General features: G+C 51.0%; 1 protein-coding gene across 1 annotated transcript; it reads right to left on the bottom strand.

Moving 5' to 3' along the window:
- Positions 1-3164: 3164 nt before the first annotated feature.
- Positions 3165-15917, bottom strand: LOC128725073 (uncharacterized). Its single transcript, XM_053818792.1, has 10 exons — positions 15809-15917; positions 6735-7164; positions 6270-6647; positions 5662-5880; positions 5223-5371; positions 4973-5168; positions 4108-4893; positions 3818-4047; positions 3571-3751; positions 3165-3483 (listed from the first exon to the last, which is right to left on the bottom strand). Exons 1-10 carry the CDS (start codon positions 15915-15917, stop codon positions 3165-3167), a joined length of 2997 nt encoding a protein of 998 aa, XP_053674767.1.
- Between the last annotated feature and the right edge of the window lie 4208 nt (positions 15918-20125).

Genomic DNA, 20125 nt, shown 5'->3' with positions numbered 1-20125 from the left:
CACTGAACTGGAGAGTTCACAAAAAAATACTGTCCCCATAATCCAACACCGGAAGAACGATGCTCATTCGAACGATCCCAGCCCTGGGTTGATCCTTGCTCGGAAACCGGTTGCATACTCTCGGTGCTCCGAAAGCAAAAATGCTCCTCCACCAGGTTCGTCCTTTCAATGATGAAACGTCACCGATGCCTCCAGTCCGTCCCATTGACGGGTGGGGATCAATTTTTCCAATCTTTAGCCATCCACCGGACCAGTTCGGTCGATCTTTGACCTCGTACCACACTCGCCGGCCTCGGGCTATCCGGACAACCGAAAGGCAGCCTGAGACGACTTAGAATGAAAATAAAACCATTTTAAAATTCATCTTTGATTCGCCGTTTCTCATCAATCCCGGTGCTCGCACCGTCGGGTGTCCTTGCGGTCTTCGTACGGATACCTCGGAGTCGAGCAGTCGAGCTCGAGTGTCCGATGCACCTTAACCTGAACGTTCTGGATGCTGTGGGAGCGTTAAGACTCCGGCCACCAGACGTACCGAAAGGAGCAATATTTTTTTCGATGGAATGGGACCAAGAAGAGGTACTGCGGGATATGCGAGCGGGATTGATTCGTTTTTCGTAATCTCACCAATCCCCAGAACTGTGTTCGAAGCATTCTGCAACGCAGCTTCAGACGACAAACTCCCTAAAGGACCATGTCTCATGCCGAGACGGTCGAATTCAATTGTGAATGGGATTCGCATACATACCAAACATGTAGAGTACGGGGTTTCTTTAATTTCCAATCGAATCGAAACCCGGCGTCGGTGACGCACTATTGAGTATCAAGAGTTGGCAAGAAATTTATGAACGGAATATTACTGCGAGTGGCAACAAATCAAACCAATTGCTAGCAGTCCGTTCGTATAACGACGGCTAATAACTACGGCGAGGAACGAACCATGTACTGTAAATGACGCAAACGGACTAGCTATACAGAAGCTCACTTTCTTGAAGGACATCCCTCTCCGTCGTGTGAACGTCCAATCGATGATTGCCAGCAGTCGGATGCGTGCGGAATACGAAATTCTAATCCTGCTAGGATGCCGACACCTCCTGGCTGCCCTTTGCATCCTCCAGCATTAAGATTCGATTAAGCCGATCCCTTCGTGCGGATTACCAACACGAGCACAACCGCAGCAAACAGCACTTGCACCGGTGAATGGGATAGTTTTAATTCCGTTTGGCTGGAAACTTGTTGAGCGGTGTTGGGGCTGCACTTCGGTGTTTCGGGGTTTTATGATTTCTCGCATGATTACACCGTCTGCACCTTCTGATGTTTCGGACATTTGCAACCAAAAGGCACTTTCAGCTATCCTCCAAGAGATGCAACAGCACCAACACCGACCGGTTCACGGAACACTCCGACGTTAAGCGGGGATTTTAACAGAAAAGTTTCGATTCGTTTTGAAGTAAGTGTAAGTAACACCTGCACGGAACTTTTCACTCGAGCCAACCGGCAGTTGCAGTGCTTTTAGACGCTCGCGCTAAAGAACTCGCCAAGCCACGTAACTCGAAAACAAACTCGTTGTGGAGGATGAAAAGTGAAGAAAAATGGCACCTAGCCTAGGGGGGCTTAGAAGCGGTTGCACTTTGGCAAGATTTTCTCCTCTCAGATGCTTGGGAACATCTTAAAAGATCAACCGCTACAACCGCTATTCGCTTGGGGCGATGTATCCGGAAAAACATCCCCGGGAAACCAACCCCGTGCTGAACAGGGAGCGCTTTTCCTCTGTGCTACTCTCAGGGCTATGGTCCCCTACGGACAAATAGTAGATTGAGCCGTTTGAAGGTTCAACCAATCCAACCCCAAATGACCGAGTGCAGCAAATTGTTGCTACCACCGGCCCATCGCCCTGGTTACACGCTTCCCACCAGGAGCATCATGTCAGCAACACCAACAGTAGCAGCAGCAACATGGCGCAGCAACGTGCAGCATTTATTACTCGATATGATTTATTGGATTAAAAGGAAATAAATTATGAAATAGAATTCGATTTGATGCCGGTGCCGACCACACCCGAGTTCCGAACGCCCGATACAGTGGTGGGCATTCGATTTGGTGCGTCTAATCCAACGTCCAGCTGTACAGACCGTTATTGAAAATGTATCAATTCGGTGCCCTATCGATTCTTCCACCGGTGTTCGGTGCATTCGAGCGATTGGCGTTTGATTTATGGTGCATTAATCTTATCCCCCCACGCTAGGTGACAGTTCGGGTGCAACAAGTGTACCTTGACGCGGGCTTCGAGTGAGATCATAAATGCATTTTTTATTTTACATTTTTATCTCGCCATCCTAGTCCACACCATTCGCCTGTGAAGAGGCGTTGGTTTGCCCTGAGCATGGAGGCGCACCACCAAAAACAGGAAAATAAAAATAAAACCCGAATAAAATGAAGGGAGCTGCTTCGAATGTGGCTGTTCGTAAAAAAAAGGATTATCCTCCGGCCCGCTTCACACACATACTTCGGCCCACAAAACGAAGGATGCATCTCCAGGATCAGAACGAGCACCCGGTATCGGGAAAATGCTATTACGTGTGCCCGAGTGCGAGCCACGGCGAACATGACTTTTATGATGCTTTGAAAAATTGCCACGCTCCAACCGCACTTGGCTGCTTGGGCCGAATTTGATAATAATTCGTTCATTCGGACAAATCTGGACAGCCCTCAGGAGGCTCGACTATTTATGCATTTTCGTTATGCCACCTTCGCGAGTGGGCTCGAATCGTTGCATTCTGGCTGGGGTGGCTCGGATATTAGGATTTTGAATTCAATTTCGCCACCCTCGGGGTCGGAAAATTCACGCTTATTTTTTATCCAAGGCTCTCACGTGTGCTACGTTAGACAAAAAAAACGAGATAAAATTCTGTGAAACCCACAGTTGAGAAGGAAAAAACCGTACCACCGGTGGTGGTTTATATTTGCTTAAAATCCCAAGCGCTTCATCGCATCGAGGCTAGATTTTCGTAATAAAAAAAGGTCCGCTTTGGTGCGCCGACTAGTACGCTCTCGCGGAATAAACAAAAGTCCTCCCAACACCGCTTGGTCACTGCGAACACGAGTAGGTTGTATAGCTCTACAAAATACGTATATAAAACCGGCCCACTGCTCCTCGAGGCGGCAATCTACTGATCCTGGCGGAAACGCTTCAGCTCCTGCATGATGTTCTGCAGAAGCGGCGCCGTCGACAGTTCGCTCGCCTGCAGGACCTCCTGGGGGGCCGTGATCCTTGTCACCTCCAACCCAATTGGTGTATGATATGCTCCTGCACTCATCGGGCGCACCATAGGTGAGTGTGTGCCACTGCCCCAAGCACCATGCAGGTGGTTTCCTCCAAGGGCCGCCGAACAGTGATGATCCGAGATGGGTACAATGCCGCCATGCCTACGAGTCGGAGCGGCCGTCACTGGGCGGATGGTGGCCGAAGACGAGCGGGATGTTTCTCTGTGTGTGGGTGAGAAAAAAATTCTCAGTACACGGGCTATTTCGACCATCAGATGCGCGACCTTCGGACCACGGGTCCGAATCTACCTTACAACGACAGCTGATTTCCCACGGCTTTCCACCGGCCGGATCACTCCGGGTAGTGGGATGGAGTTTTTCTGCTCCTCCTCACATTCCGGCCCGTCCGCATACAGCTGAATAGCGCCCTCCAATAGGCCTTCGAAGCGATTGCGTGTTAGCACGGGATCGCGCATGGGGCTGGTCATCTCTGGGAAGAAAATTTGACGTCTTCAGGAAGGACCATGTATAATTGACGTCACCCGGTCATGCTTACCTTCCAGCTCCTGCTTGTGCATCTGCCAAACGATCGGCCCCACAACGCCCGGATCAGCACCATCACTCTGCGTTCGGGCCAGGTGTACTTCGGTGTCCGTGTTGTATTGACTAGTACCTGCCGTATCCGGTCCGGTGGACTTCGAACCCTCGCCAAACGTCTCCGACTGATCCAGGTGCGTCATCGTGACCGGTTCCAGCACGCGACTCAGTGGCTCCGGAACGAAACACCTGTCAAGAAGAAGTGTCTTAATGGTGGCATCTCTTTCGTAGGTCTTTAAGGTCTCTCACCTGGGGAAACTCTTCACCGACGCCATGCTAAGGTACGAACCGATGCTACCTGAGTCCAGGGACACGCCACCAACACCACCAGCACCACACTGCTCCAGCGCGCGGATTCGATCGCGGTTGAGCGCCTCCACCGGAACCACGTGTCCTTCTGCACAGCCCAACAACGGCTTTCGACGCAGGTAGTGCTTCAGGATAACGTCCGTGTTGAGCGTCCCGTGGTCCTGGCCGTACGGACCCGGCACTAGTGTCGGTGGACGACCTTCAAATGACCGCTCGCTCAGACTAGCGCTGCTGCCGGTGGTTGGCGTTGTCCCCGGTGGTGTCCTGCCACGAGGCTCCACCGACCCAACTCGATTCTCCCCCAAGTATTTCCGTCGGCGCTTGTGCGTGTCCTTCTTGGGCTTCTGCACCGAGGCGTACACGTTCTCGGCACCACCAGGTCCACTCGCTAGTAACGACTGTAAATGGAACGGCTTGGCGAGACGATACCCACCGGTGGCAGGAGCCTTCTCGTCGAGCAACTCGTGCTGCTGGTGCAGTGTTGCTGCGACGTGCTTCAGCTTCCGCTTCGGATAGTACACCGATGAGTCAGATGAGTAGCTCGAGGAAGACGAGCTCGGTCGAGTGACTGGCGGTAGTGGGAAATGGATCGTAGGCGATGGCTTCGGCATCGTTAGACCCACGGAAACCGGTGCGTTGTACGGCGAAGGACTCTCGCCTGTCTTCAAGGCATTCAACTCTTCTGTGATCGTGCCCGGCATCACGAGTGCCTGCGTCGACTCTAACCTGCAAAGTCGAATCAAGTAGCATTAGTCATCGATAACAGATCCTACCAAACGAAGTTTTTAGATTCGATTTTTCTCACTTTTTCAGCTCGCCGACATGCTTCCGCTTGCCACGAGCCAGCAGGAAAAGACCAGCACACAGCAGCAGAAGAAGTAGAGCTGCAACACACGAAACCACCACCAAGCTGGTGTTCTGACCGATCAACGCAATCACACTTCCACTGCCGTTCTGCGTCGATGGTATGAGTGGAGTCGCCTGTGGTTCCTTCAGGTACGCTGCAATAGACATTCCATTAGATCCTGCGGGCAGTTGCTGGACACGCTACATACGGTCCGCCTTAAGGTACACCATCGTTTCCAGCACGTGCTCCATTTCATCCTGCGACATCAGCTTCATGTCCTCGGCGGCTGTGGTCGCCAGCACGGGTAAACCACCCACGAACACGGAGTAGATGATCTCGGTTTGATTCGCCGGATGGCTGCAAGTAGTGAAAAGATATGAGGCACAGTGACTTCCACTACGAGAGAGCTTCAGCATCGGTTCGGACTTTTTATGGCTCCGGATTCAATGGCTTCACAAACGCACCAAAGAAAAGGCTCACCCAGCACGGATCAAGCATCAAGCGGTCGCAAAACAGCAACCTGTGCAAATGACGACACAAACAAAGCCCTCCATGCCAGGATCAAAAGGATATTTTTCGGTTCGAAGCCACTCACCCACCCACCCACCCTCCCAGCCTGGATGGAAATACCACAAGTACGCACTTACTTCGCCGTGGCCGTGGCCGCTGCCCCCATCCCGGCACCGTCACCATTCCCCGACCGTCCAGCCTCATCCAACGGCAATCGATCCTCCTCCCGCAAGTGGGTGGTATTGTGTATCAAGATCCGCACTTTCCGGCGCCCGGTCGAGTACGCGCCCTTGTCGTGATTGCGCCTCACCACCGTCCGGTCGGCCGCTGGGGCGTCCTGTGCGTCCTCCGGGTTGCTGAAACGATTACCAAATACACACTCACACAGGGGCAGGGCCTACACGGGCGCCATTCGCTCGAGAGGGGTATGTATGGGGAACAACGCAACGGAAACGGGAGAGCAAAAAAAAAAGACCTAACGCGTTCGAGAGGGTGCGCTCCAAGTAGGCTGGTCGGATCCATTTTTTTCTAGGTTTTCCATTCTTCTTCGCTCTACCATAGCGAGCGCTCTCTCTCTCTCTCTCTCTCTCTCCTCCAATTGGGTTGTTTTGAATTTTTAGATGCAGTCCTGGAGCTCGGATGTGGAAAACAAAAGAAACAGGACATACGGCAAACAAAAGCAGGTGGCTGGGAGGGTGCGCTCTCGACGCCAGGACACCGACATCGGTGAGTGCGCTTTACGTACCGTGCTAAATCCGCAGGCTGTGGCTCTTGGTCCACGCCACTGCCCTCCTCATGGGGTCCAGTGGAGTCCTCCGCTCCAAGGATCTCTACCACCGGGGGCACCGGCAATACGTCCCGGGTGTCCCTTTTGTGTGGAGCTTTCCGACCACGACGACTTCGCCACCGCCGTCGGTTTCGCTCGTACGCGATGACATTTTCATTCAGCAGCATCCGGCTGGGTTCGGGTTTCGGTCCGTCGGAGGTTTGAGCCGCGACAGGATCAGGATTTCCGGGCACCACTCGACGTTTGGTGCGCCTCGTGCCCACCAGCCGCTGGTCGAGGGTGTTGTTGCGCGCGGAGTCACTGCTCCCGTTGATGCCGAGATGTAACGCCTGCTGCCTGTTGAAAGGAACCGGAAATCCGACCGTGAGCTTGAACGAGTGGTGGGGATTTTCCCGAACCCGATTCACCCCTTCCGAGACCTACCTGGCGAACGCAACCCGATACAGCTTGGCCAGTCTGCCCTCAAGCACTGGGTGATCCTGCGGGCCGTACAAACCGCCAATGACCGTCATCAGCCAGAACCGGCGGTCTGTCGGCATGACGCTGTGTACAGTGTGGCCGTACAGGTCGTCCTCGTCTTCATCGGACGGCAGCAGCCCGTCCATGCCATCGTCCCGAGCCGTTGCGGGTGGGCAGTCGAAGATGCAAAGCTCATCGTACCCGTTCGGACCGGAGCTGCGGTCAATGTATACCGTGGCCACGACCGTGGCCGTCTTGATGATGGCGTCCTCGCTGATCGGGAACCGCTCGAACGGTTTTAGCATCGAGCTCGGCCCATCACCCGATCCCGTCCAGAAGAAGTCCCGGATGTCCTGATCCGTAGCCTGCAGGTAGTTCCCAATGATGTAACCATCTAGATGGGGCAGACGGTTGGAGAAGGAGGTAGATAGCCATTAGTAGACCATAAACGATTTCAAACACGGCTTCGTCATCGTCGTTAGTGGGCCGTGTACGGAGCGTACACGCCTGCGAGGTATGCAAAACGCTTGACAGCCAGTTTTTGACAGTTTTCGAGAAGTTTGCGGCGCCACGCATACGGTGGTGTTGTTTCGGGACGCGAACCAGAAAACAACTTGTTTAGCGATTTTTGACCGCGCGCGAATCGTCCCGAACCAAATCGGAGCCACGAAAAACACGCACCAGTAAACAAACTCATAAAATTCCCATTTACATCCCTCCTCCATCGAATTCATTCGGTTGTGCGAGGCGCAAGTAGGTAGGTGAGGCGTACCAAGGAACCGTAGCAAAAAAAAAATCACGCACACACGCACACGCCACGTCAAGTCCGCTCTCGAGCAAGCACTCTCCCACAGCCCCAGACGCATGATTTATTGCCGAGGAGCGCTCGAATCGAATCAAAATAATATTAATGCAACGGAGGAGACGAACAACGAATTTTCCACCCGGTAAGATTTATGCGATCGTGGCCAGTTGCTGGGATTCCAGTCGCACGAAATGGTGGTTTAAGGGTTTGAGGTGGCCTGGAGCGTGAGGCGTATTGTCGCACAAAGGCCCGGACGGCTTGACGGTTAGCTGGACGCAAGAAAACCGGCAGGTTTCGCTGAGCAAACATATTGCTTACGACGGCACAACACAATCGTCCCGAAAACAACAACTCGGTTGAATGAGCGGGATGGGGGAAGAGGCGAAGGAAGGGGCGCAAGGGAGTAGGGGTGGTTGGAAAAGAGGATGGTTTATGCGAAAGTTTTCCGCTTACGAGCAACTCGCAACCGAAATCCCGGATTCGCTGAACTAGGCAGGAAAATGCCGCTTTCCCGTTCGTCCTGGGGAACTTCCGCGTCCGGACAGCTGCTCCCTCGGCGTAGGAACACTTTCCTCCCTAACCCACTCGCGACCCCTAGGAAGGGTCGGAAAAACTAAAAGTTTCCCGCGTAGGCGCCCGCTGCCAAACGCGAGTTATGAGAAATTGCGTTCGCCAACCCGAAATGAGGCCCAAGCCCGTTGAAGGGATCTTATTAAATGGCTTGCGCTAGCCCTCAGCCCCGATTGGTACCGGAAGTGCTGGAAAAACATCCACCCCAAGCAACCGGCCCCGTCGGGATGGGCTTCGGTGGCCCGCGTGCGAGAGTAGTATCAATTTACTTCCGCATTTACACGGTTATCGATTCAACAAACACACGAGCCCTCCAGCAGGGATGGAAAGGGTAAATGTTCCCCGGGGTAACGAGAGGGGACGTATGTCGAACGAAACAACCCCTCCGTTACTTCGGCAACATCGCCGGTTGGGTAGAATGGGATTTTTTTGTTTCGCAAACCCCCAAACTCCATCCCCCCAGAGGGGTGGTTTGATGCGCGGGTTTTATGTTTGGTCTGCGATTCGCATTAATCGAACCGTAGTTACGGGCAATAAACATGCAACAACTCGCGATATCGATCACAGTTTAGACGCTTCCCGCAGGCTCAGAGCGCTCCTCATCACGACTCTAATCGAGAACGCCAATGGAGGTGAGAAAAAACCACCCCAAATCGGGCCGGCGCTTTATGCGAAACACGTGCACCGGTTGCTGTGTGGTCCATCGGCCATCTTTAAACCCTCAGCGAATTTAATCGGCACGATTTCTAGAAGCAGGAAACATCAACAACAGGCAACAAGCCGTCGAACAAATCGCTTCCAGTGGCGATCAATCATCACCAACCCAACTGGTTGGCAACCTCTTTTGCACCTCCATTATGCCGGTTTGAACATACTTCCGTCTAATGTCAGCGCTACATCCAATATCCTATTACGATGTCGCATCCTTGGGCTCGCTGGACCATATTTTTATACCACACGAATCTCCCACAAGCACGGTCCCTTCCGATTGCAGCACTGCTAGCAGTAAGATCTCGCTTCTGGATCGCACCATTAAAAGAAGGACACAGAACGCTTAGTTTATTTCCGCTAAATTAATAATTCGCTTCAAAAATCAATCTTCCCCGTAAGTGGACGAAGAAGGGATGAGAAAAATCCCCATATTCCCGGTCGCCATTGGAATGGACACTTAAAATTTATCATCGGCCTCGGCCAGCGTTCGGTTGATGGATTTTCCGGCCTGTCCCGGACGGCCGGCGACACATTCACGCGTAAATGATGATGGACTTGCCCCAGGGAAGGGCAAGTGGCACAAAGCGCACCACAGAACGCTTTCCAGCGCTAGGGCGCACCCTACGCACTCTTGCCTTCGTTTCGTTTGGCCTGTAATAAAACACTTATCTTGGATTAAAATCTGCCAATCGATTGAATTTGCACCGTCTCACGTGCGCGGTCGGATTGACGCATCGCTGGAACTCCCAGGTCCCAGGGTTTGGCAGTTTCGTTCAGGCTTTCCGGCACAATTTCCATCAACCGCAGCACCGTCCGATGGGTTCCGGTAGCCACGGAACGCGTGAAACGGCTCGTAATTCTTCGCGCGTGAAAATTCAATCGCTTTTTGGCCCCCTCCGAGCGGTGGAAAACCCCACCGAGAATCCGGCCGTGGATCTCGATTGATCGACGGCCGAAAGCGAGTCGATAAATTTGAGAATAGAGCATTTTTTCCTTCCCTCTTTTTGCATCACGCTCACCAGCACTCATCTCCTGTTGTGCGTTTTTTTGTGTATCCCATTCTAGGCCTTTCACCCATTTCCCACGATAATGCAGCTTGTGCAACGGTGCAGCAGGGCTTTGCTGCTTTTTTGGCACGACACCGGAAAAGCGACTTCCCAAGCGAAGCGGGTCCGTTCCCGCGGTAAAAGGTAAGTGTGATTTAAGTGCCGCCCAATAAAATCCATCACTCGTGCGGCACTGTCCAGTTCGGGAAAATTCCTGCCACGTCGCGGTATCGATATCAAATCGGCATCACTCATCACCTGGTGACGGTTTTCCACGGCCTATCCTTCGAGCCGGTAGCGGTTCGCGTTCGCTTACAGGCGCGAGGCTTGCCTGCGGCAGACCTGTGTGACATCCTGCCCGCCGATGATGGTGCCATATGACGCCGTTCGAACGGCTTCAATCCCCAGCACCTTCGCACTTTCGCCCCACGGAGTGGATTAATATCCGTTGCCGAGGCATCAAAATTAGATCAGCGCTCGTTGAATCGAAATTTGTCAATAGACCCCCGGCGCTTGGCGGTGCAACGATGCAGAGAAGCTTCCACACCAGCTGGCTGACCGTCGGTGGCCGTGTTCGCGCGTGTGTCTCTCCACTGGCCACGTGCAAACGGGATGTGGCTAAAGCACCCTTCGGAGGGCCCCTCACGAATCGCTCAATAATGGCTCATAATAATCGGCCGAGTGTATTTTGTGCGCCGCAAGCTGAAACAGCATCCAAAATCGGATCACCAGCTGGCGGACCGATGATAGGGCGGCTAGTCGGTCAATCCAGCAGCTTCGCGGGAAATAGGGATTCGTGCTAGCGTGTCACGGGATGCATTCCCGATGATGGGGAGAACGGATAAAGTAAACAGCTGAACGGGTGGATCTTTTCTGAAGGCTTCACCAATAGTACTCTTTGTGTAACTAGGAATACATGTATTAATGCTTTTAATCAATGCTGCGAAATGGCAGGAGCTCATTTGAGATTTATGAGAAGCTAGCTAAATCCAGATTCAGTTCATTTATTTTAATTCATATGGGTATCGTACTCTTTTAACTGCTTTTATTACATGAAAAATATGACAAAACATAGATCTGTTAACACATGCAAAAGCAGTTACAAACAGGTCTGTAAAATAGCGACAAAACAGAAATCAACATTTGTCTGATTTAAGGCCGGTTTCAAACCTAACGTACAACAATTAAAACAATCCTTTGTCGGCACTTCACATTGGCTTCAAAAGAAGGATGCGCGCTTTAACAACTAAACACGCGAACCGCAACATGCAGACCACCCCTAAATGTGGTCACGCGCCACAAGCATACCAAAAAAACGCAAAAACAAAAAAAAAACAAATACAATCCATCCCACAAAACGTCTACTTATTGGCCGTTACGCTTTTTAGCACCGGCACCAGCGTTGTTAGTTTCAATGAGCTGCATTCCCGAGCAAATCAACTGCCACGGCACGTTTTTCGGCGGTTGGAAAGAGATGGAAAATAGACCGAGAGAGAGAGAGAGAGCACACTCGAACTAAACCTTCCCCCAACAATTCCAGCGCGCAACCACAACCGTCGAAAAATGCAAAACTGGCTGACAGTGGTCCTTCTCTACCCTCCAGGGCGAGTCCAAAAACACCGACACATTGTTCACCCCTGTCCGTCCCATCACCCATGACCACCCTCATCGCTCATCCCAGGAAAAGGTCACCCCTGCCAACGTCCAGAACGGGGCCAGAACGAAACGCTCGACTCGCTAAAAATCAGACCACTAAAAAGTCACACGATATGGCACCGGCATCATTAGCCTCCGGTGGCAGTAAATGGGAGCGCATCCATCCATCGGAACGCGAGGTCGCGAGCCTCCAGAGGCCGTTCAACATCGCCACCATTCGCGAGCCCGATTTGCCACCGACGACGAGGGCTCCAGCATTCAATTCACGCATCATAATAACGCCAGCCTGCCCCAAAACAGACCACTCTGTCCAGATCTTCCACAAGTGATACGCAGCAGCAGCAAACGGTCGATAGCTCCCGGGCGACGTCAACCATGAACCGTGAGTGTACGTGTCCAAGCCTCCCTCTCCTCAAACACACACACATACACACACATACGCACTTGCGGGTCGTTTTTGGGTGGAAAATAGATTTGCTGTTAATTTATTTCCCGTGGCCGCCTTCACCTCTCCACGGCACGGGACGTTTCACCCGCCGGAACTTAATGCGATTGTTGCGGGAGCGATTGTCATCCGGCCGCAGGTCTACTATACCGGGATGTGCGTTTATTATATGTTGCTCTATGCTTTATTTTTCATACGCCAAATTATTGCAGCTGGGGTGGCACAGGGTAGGGAAATTCACCACATTTGTGCTTCCGCAGCGAAATGATTAGCGCTTTGATGAGTTCCCGGATGGACAACTGTTGAATCGGCGTCGTTTCGGCGGGTGTGTTTGTACGCCGGTTGTAAATTGGATCGGCTCGGTGAAAATGACTGCCCGTTTGGGGAGCATTACATTGGCACAGGGTGGCTCGGGGCCATGCTGAGGGAGGCATTTGTACATGCGGCATCGCAATATTAACTCTTTCGTTGGAACGAAGTATCCATTGGAAGTGAAATATGAAACATTGAATTTATGAAACAATGCTGGGGCTTATTGTTTCTAGGAACATATGATTTTATGTTTTATTGAAATGACTTTTTATTTCAATAGTAACTTACTTTCAAATGACTTTTTATTTCAATAGTAACAAAATAGTAGAGCTATACAAATCACATATACAAAGCTTACAAATATTGTTCAAGAAAAGTCATATTTCATCTGAAATTCCCATGCTCAACGTATCGCTTATTACTGAAGCTTTTTTACAGGCAACTAAACAGCAGAAACCGCCGTCCAATGTGGTTGCTACGCATTGCAAAAGGTGGTAAATTACACTCCCCTAAAAGAAACGCATTGCACCGCACTATCAGCGGCTCTCTTACCGAACCTCTATCGAGCCAGTAACGCCTCCTGCAGCAGTGTTTGTCCTAGCGCTGGTCCGCAGGCCAAATAATTTAATTTCACCCCCAAAACATCCATGTGACAAGCGCCTACAATTCCGAGCGTAACCCACGCGGCATAGATGGCAACAATTCCACTCCAAACCATCAACGAGCGAACGATTAATTTCCAATCATTGGCAGTTAAGCACGCCAGCATCTATAACGCTCATTTTCAAACCCCAGAATCAAGCACCAACCAGTCATCCAGCCCACCGAGTGGAGAATAAGGGACCAAATAGATCACCGCAAATGTCGCCCTCACGGTCATCCGGAACCGTTCGGGTCCGATTATGGGTTTTCGTGGCAAACAATTCCGGACGGCCCCGTTCCGGTTGGCTGCCCGGAAGCGCATCTCCGGCTCGATGCGCCCTTCGCTGTAGCGGCTTAATCACAAACGCCGGCCAATTCGAGGCACCATTCGAAACCCGATCCAGGGGACGACTCCGACCAAACGCAGGCCCGGAGCGCTATTTGCATATATTCAATATATCACCCGACAGTCGGCGGCTGGAATGAAATTAAGGCAGCCTTAGCAGGGTGGGCGTTAATACGCGCTCTGGCCCTTTTACGGGCCTTACGAACCGTCGCGATTCGCCAGTCGCGGAACTTTTGATTTAGGAAGAGTCGACAAAACGCCGACCCGTTCGCATTCGCGCCTCAAATCCTTTGCCCATTCCAGGCACGCAAAGCCCACGGCATAGAGCCGGTATCCTTTTATTTCCCGCTTTCCGCAACACCGGCCACGTGCAAACGGGGTCGCCATTTGTGCACGAACGCAATCCATTACCGGTTTGCGAGGCTTCCAGGCCCACCTCAGTTTGGGAGAGGAAGGAGGATGGAAAAACCCACCCGAAAATCTATTTTCCCTGCCATTTGATTCATTCGCAGCCACCAGGCGCGATCCGAGGACGAGCCGCCATTGGGACCATCGGGAAAGCATATTTCTTGCCATCAGGCTCGGTTCACGCACACCGTCTTGCAGTTTTTTCATCTCTCCACCCCCGCGCACACATTTACGTGCCTTGCGTTGGGCTTATTTATGGGTGCGCTGTAACAAAACTCATTTTTATACGCCTCACCCACCGCCCAATAGGACAGATAGAATGGGTCCCGTGGGGAAAAGGACCCGGTTCGATTCCTTGACACTCGAGGTTCGATCGTTTGTGCAACTTCCCCGTCCAATCACGCTTTTAGTTTTGTTTAGGAACCAAATTGGGCTCGCTTTGCGTAGGACAGACGCGTCTTTAATGCGCCTCCATTCCTCGCTACGGCCCCATGAGCGGGCAACCCTCCAATGACTAATGCGCCTTCCTGGATGCAAAAGTTGTGACAATCTGTTACGGATGGGCTACGGAAAGGGTTCCCTCCAGTGACTGTGTCGGTGAGTCATGAGGCCATGGGGTGAGGAAGAAATAGGGAGTGCGGGGAAAGGTGTTTCGTCACGGGATGTTACCGATACGTGGGTGGGTGAGAGATGGGGTGTTTAAATATGAACGGCAATTTATGGGACCGAAGAGGCATTTTTACGTCCGCCTCTAATGATTTAGTGAAGTTGGTGTGTTGTGACATTATGATACCCCTGTAGAACTCAACTTTGGTGCTAATACCTGTTTGAATACTTTCTCCAGAAAATACGCTCCATAATAATGCTTTATTTTCATAGCAATGCTTTTGATACGTTGTGGGAAGCATCCCCTAATCGAACTCACCCAATCGAAATCCAACACTCCACATGTGCAGTGATATCTCGAACAATACGAGCATCTAATTATCATAAAGAAACCCCACGTAAAAACGCACGCTAGCTGCTACGCCCTTACCATCAACTGCCCCAAAATATGCGCCGGAATTAGGGACGCGCTTATGACGGCACAATTACGGTTCCGTTCCCTAAAATTATTACGCTCCATTTGTCCAGCCCTCAAACTCTCCCTCAGTAACACCACAACGAGCGGTGTTGAACCGAACAGACCGAAAAGCTCGCTCGAAAGGACGACCCGGATGCAAGAAGTCACGATCCACAACTGCATGCTAACTACCTTCCGCAAAAGGACAGCGAGCGAGAAAATGCAACGACGATGGAGTGCAAAAAACAGGCCCACATTTTTCCTCCTTAATGCCATGCCGTTCCCGTGGCTCGAGCACGATCGTATGCGGATGCAGCAGTAGCAATTGCCGGTACAGGACACCAGGATGATACCGCTGCATCCTCGTACAGCCATTCCGTTCCCTTTGGTACTGCAACCCTGGGTGGACAACGCTTAATTCAATTAAGTTGTTGTTTTGCAAGCGTAATTAAGTTGTTTTGCCTCGCGACGTCCTGACTCGCGACTCGCGCCAGGATCTCTCTAGCATATTCCGCTGCGCGCATGTGTATGTGTGTGGCATCCTGCAGTGTCATCCGTTTATTTGCACGGCCCTGTTCTGGAGGAACAAATTCCTCGCGTGGCAGCCACGAAGGAGTGCAGAAGCAAAAACGAAACTGGTCGTTAGTCACTTCCACCTCCACGGGACCAGTCAGCATCCTTCCATAAGGCGTTGCTTCCCGGTTGGGCATTTCAATTATCTTTGTCAATCAATCAGCCCGCCCTTAAACAGGGAAAGGAGTGCTCGAATGGGTGAGCCGAGAAACAAAAAGGCACGTAAGTCGCTGGCACACACCGGAACCGTGCACCGAGGCGCATCGTCGATCGTACTCAGCAGCCGGAGGAACCATTACCATGCCGGAGGAAGTGACCGTAAAATTGCATTCCATCGTGATCCTGATCGTCTCGTTCGTGGGCTATGTGTGAGTGTGTTTTTTTTTCAACCAATCAAATCCTCTCCACCCATCGAAAGCCAAAGGAAAAGATGCATCCAGGGTTGGTGTCGGAAAAATTACCTCTATTCTCGAACAGGTGCGGATCGCTGCTGTATCCGAGGACGAGAGCACTCGCCATGCCCAGCAGGAGTCCGCCCGCGACCGTTAGGTTGCGAAAATTGCACTTCATTACTTCCGTTTGCCTTCCGCATCAATCCGCGATGGGTGAAACGCTCGCGTTCGCGTTTGATCCTGCAGCACTGGGATTAATCAGTCGCCCGCCGGATCAGTTCGCTGAGTAACGTGCGAACGTCATCGGCAATCGTTTTCGCACTCGATCAAGGACTGCTCCTTCCAGCCGCATCAACACCGCCGGTCCGGAAAGGGCCGCTCGCTTCTGGAAGGGATTCCTTCCAAAACAAACAAAAACCTCCACTCGTCTAGGCAAGCGCCAATGCGCTTCACAAGTGTAACGTCACTTCACTCTCACAAACACAGCTGTCCGTTCGATCCTTTTGCAGAATGACCACCATGCGCGAGGGAAAACACTTTTCTTTCGGCGCTCGTTTTCCGCCCAAATATTGCTGCGATAGGATCACAAGCAGCACGCGTTACAAGGCTCTCGTTTACTTTACTGCACACAATTACAACGTCCCGTTTTGTGGGGTACAAACTCACGTGTCTCTAGCTACCGATTTGCCTCGCAAGGGTTGACAACTGTCACTCGCTCACACCCCACGTACGTTCGGGTCACTTGTGTCCGAATTGTCGTGAATTTCCACGACCCATTCCGTCATCGACCGGCTCAACCACATCGGGGGACGCTTCCAGGGAGACTGCCACTCTGCCTTCTGTTTCCCGCCTAGGGTCCCGCACGTTCACTGATGTGCATGTGTGTGTGGCTGTGTGTGTTTTTGACAATTTTCCACCCCCACCTGGTACACCTGTGCGAGTGGCGAAGCGTACTTTTCATTCCATCACCGCGCACAAGCCGTTTCGGTGTTGTTTAATTCCATTGTCGCCATGGAAACCACGCCCGACTACGTTTTTGAGCCCTCGGGAGGGTCTCTGCAACCCTCACTACCATCCATTCGTTTGGTGGAGCTACTACCAGAGCCAGTGCCGGGTTTAATGGCCGGAAGGGAAGACGGCTACTATTGTTGTTGCGTAGTGTCTGTGTCGGTGTTGGCGTGTTGTCAAGGGAACAAACAAAGCACCCTTATGATGCGGCACACGGAAACACGGGTTTGCTGGGACAATCCACACGCACACACGGACTTAGAAGGGAAGCCATCGGAATGGGCCCTCGAGCCGGGGAAAGATAATGTTCAAAAAAAGAAGGGTGGAAATGTTTGGAAAAATTATTACCCAAAAAATTAACAACGAAAAGCATCACTCCGGTGGATTACGCAGTTTTAGTTTTTGAGCGCTTTATTGCCTCCTGCAATGTATACAAAAAATGCACCTACTAACAATGCAGCACGTGTAAACCTGTAAGCTAACCCGCGAACCAAGGAAAACCTGCAAATCAGTTTGATACTTTTTTCCGATCAGCCGCAAAGCATGATTAAATAAGTGCACGAGACTTCCTATTTATTAGTTGCGGTAGCAAATTAGTCCGCCGCGTATCACACTCGCGAATTAAATCAACTGATTATGCTATCTCGGAGCGCTGGAAAAATTACACCTCTGCTCCGATCGCATGAACAACACACATTGTTGGCATTGAGGCTGCGTTGCGGGAAAAAAAAGTGAACCCAATCGCAAAGCAGACAAAAAATGCTCTAACTTACCCAATAGGAAAACAATTTGTAGCCCATCAGCCGGCTCAGCTTCCGCCCACAATCCGGTGCATCAGCCCATGCGCACTAATTCCATTTCGCTAATTACGTTTCGTCCATTAGGCGGTGGCCTGATCTAACCCCCGATCGATGGAGTGGGGATTGCACCTGAGGCTATCACTTCCCGATGACCGATGATTTAATTTCGATGATTAAATTATTATTTAAACAACGCCACCACGAGCTATACGCCCTGTAATGCATCCATCATAATCGTGGGCGGTGGTCGGCTGAGTCACGCAACCGATGGCCCATTGAGTCGGTTAATGATTTAATTTGCGAATAAAAGAGTTCCACCCGAAACGATGGGGGTGTTGGAAATGCGATCGAAGTGCCTTTCAAAAGTTTTAAGACATAAATCCTATGGTTTTATTTTGAACGAAGCTATTTTCATGTAAACTAGCAAAAAGAATAAATGAGGATCACGCTAGAAACCACCGCCCTTTCGATGGAATCTATTCGTTTCCTCCAACAAACCTACCCAAAATCCAACGCCCGTACCTCGCTGTTACATGCCGCGTGCCATTCTTCGAAACACCCGTCAAAATAACCTCATTCAATCCGGTCCCCACTTGCACTTCACTGGAAAACAGGGCCAGAAGCAGGCAACCGTTGTTGGGTCGGGAAAATTGGTGTCACCTACATCTACGACCAAGCCCGGTGCAGTTGCATCGCTGCACGTTGCAACCCTGGTTGCGTTGACTTTGGCGAATCGCGGAATCGCAAACGGCCCGGGAAGTTTTTCAATAGTGTCGGAATGTGGTGGATGTTGCACTTGTTTGTTTGTTCAGTTTTGCAAGTGAACCGATGCCTACAATTCCGCAGCTGTCGTATAACCGGGTCCGGAAACGTGCCGATAATGCAGCCTTAGCATAGTTTAGCATATTTCCACAACTAGAGCTAGATTTCCGTGGTGTTTCATTCATTAAACGGACCGTGATGAATAGAAACGGTTAGGATGGACGACTTCATTCACCATTCAAACAATAGGAACTGTTTTTTTTAATTCATTTCAACATACCGTTGGTGTGAATTGCATGCATGAAATCGTTATTTTCAATCACATTTTTCAAAAAGTTCGTTTTGTGGCAATGGTTTTCAATAATATTCTACAGAATCAAATTTATATGCATGTTGATAAGAGCTGAAAACATATTTTATCAGTCAATTCTACTTAAATGACGTACGATTTCTATTTATACTTAATACATTTTTTTCAAATTTTCCTATCATTTCAGGGAAAATAATTTCTTTTGCTTTTTTTGTAATTGCTATCATATCTTGCTGCAATTTAAAGGCCATCACTCGATCAACTTGCCAAAGAAACCCAACTCCAGCACCTGCTTGACCCAACAACCCATCAGCCCCGGTTGACATTCGACCGCAATGCGAACTTCGTAGCAGGATTTAAAATGCAAATTAATACTATAAACCACCGCAAATGAAGTGACTCAATTAAAGTGCTCATTTACGGACATCGGGCACCATAATTGTCCCTTATCAAACGGCATAATTACCACCCACCGGTAGGAGAGCAAGCTCAGGTCAGTTCCTCTCCAGCTTTACATAAGAAAAGGTTCAACCCACAGCCGCTAACACACCCCGTCCTGAGCCTATGTGGCACATTCTTGAAGCTCACACTAAGCGCCCGCTAAGCGGTCCTTGTGGTGCGTGAAACACCCCAATATCAAACACCAACGCCTTCACCGGCAGTACTAACTCATCCGCGACAACTTCGTGACAGCATCCACCGATCTGCCCGATTCCAGCCGCGGACGCGTGATGATAATAAATTCAAATCACAAAAACCGCCACGCAAGCCACAGGACCAGCCAGCGATGCTTTCTGCGGCCTGAAATCTCATTATCATCGTCACCATCATCGCGCGCTCATCATTCGAAATGCAAAAAGGCGGCTATTTTGGCTTTTCGGTCACCACCGGAATCGCTCCGGCATCGGCGCCCTGCTCCGGGGCAGAGTTTATCATAATCGGGAAACTTAATTCCAAATTAATTTGATAAATTATTTATCAACTGACTCCATCTTTCGTTACATCTTAATGCCCGGCAATTATAGTCCGTGGGCCGGCTCGTCTCCTTGCGCAGGACGTCCATCCTGGGAAGGAGCCTTCGTCACCTTGGAAGAGCGAGCCGCCCGCCGGAAGCGACACCCGCACGGTGTTTTGTGATATCTTTCGATTTCGAGATTTATTCCTCCTCTCGGGCATCCTTTCTACCCCCGAGCCGCTTCGCTTCATTGCGATCCATTTGATTTGTTGATGATTCAGCGAAGACGAAGCCCACAGCCACTACTTTCATCGTCGTACCGTGCTGCGGAAGAGCTTCATTTCCATCACCGAGAGCGCAGAGGCTAATATTAAAGCCCTGGAGAAGGATGAAGGATTCGCGCGCCCATCAAGCCCTAAGCACTCTAAAGAAGACACCTCTCGTCCTGCCGAGAGCGCGCGCGCCGTTCGCTGGCGTTCTGTTTATTTGTTTTTCCAACAAGCCAGCCACACTCAACTTCGCCGACGGTAACGACGCTTTCCTTCGTCCTG

This window comes from Anopheles nili, chromosome 3 (assembly GCF_943737925.1).
Source record: "Anopheles nili chromosome 3, idAnoNiliSN_F5_01, whole genome shotgun sequence".
Taxonomy (NCBI): domain Eukaryota; kingdom Metazoa; phylum Arthropoda; class Insecta; order Diptera; family Culicidae; genus Anopheles; species Anopheles nili.
The sequence above is the reverse complement of the archived record's forward strand: the minus strand, read 5'-3'. Positions and strand labels throughout refer to the sequence as shown.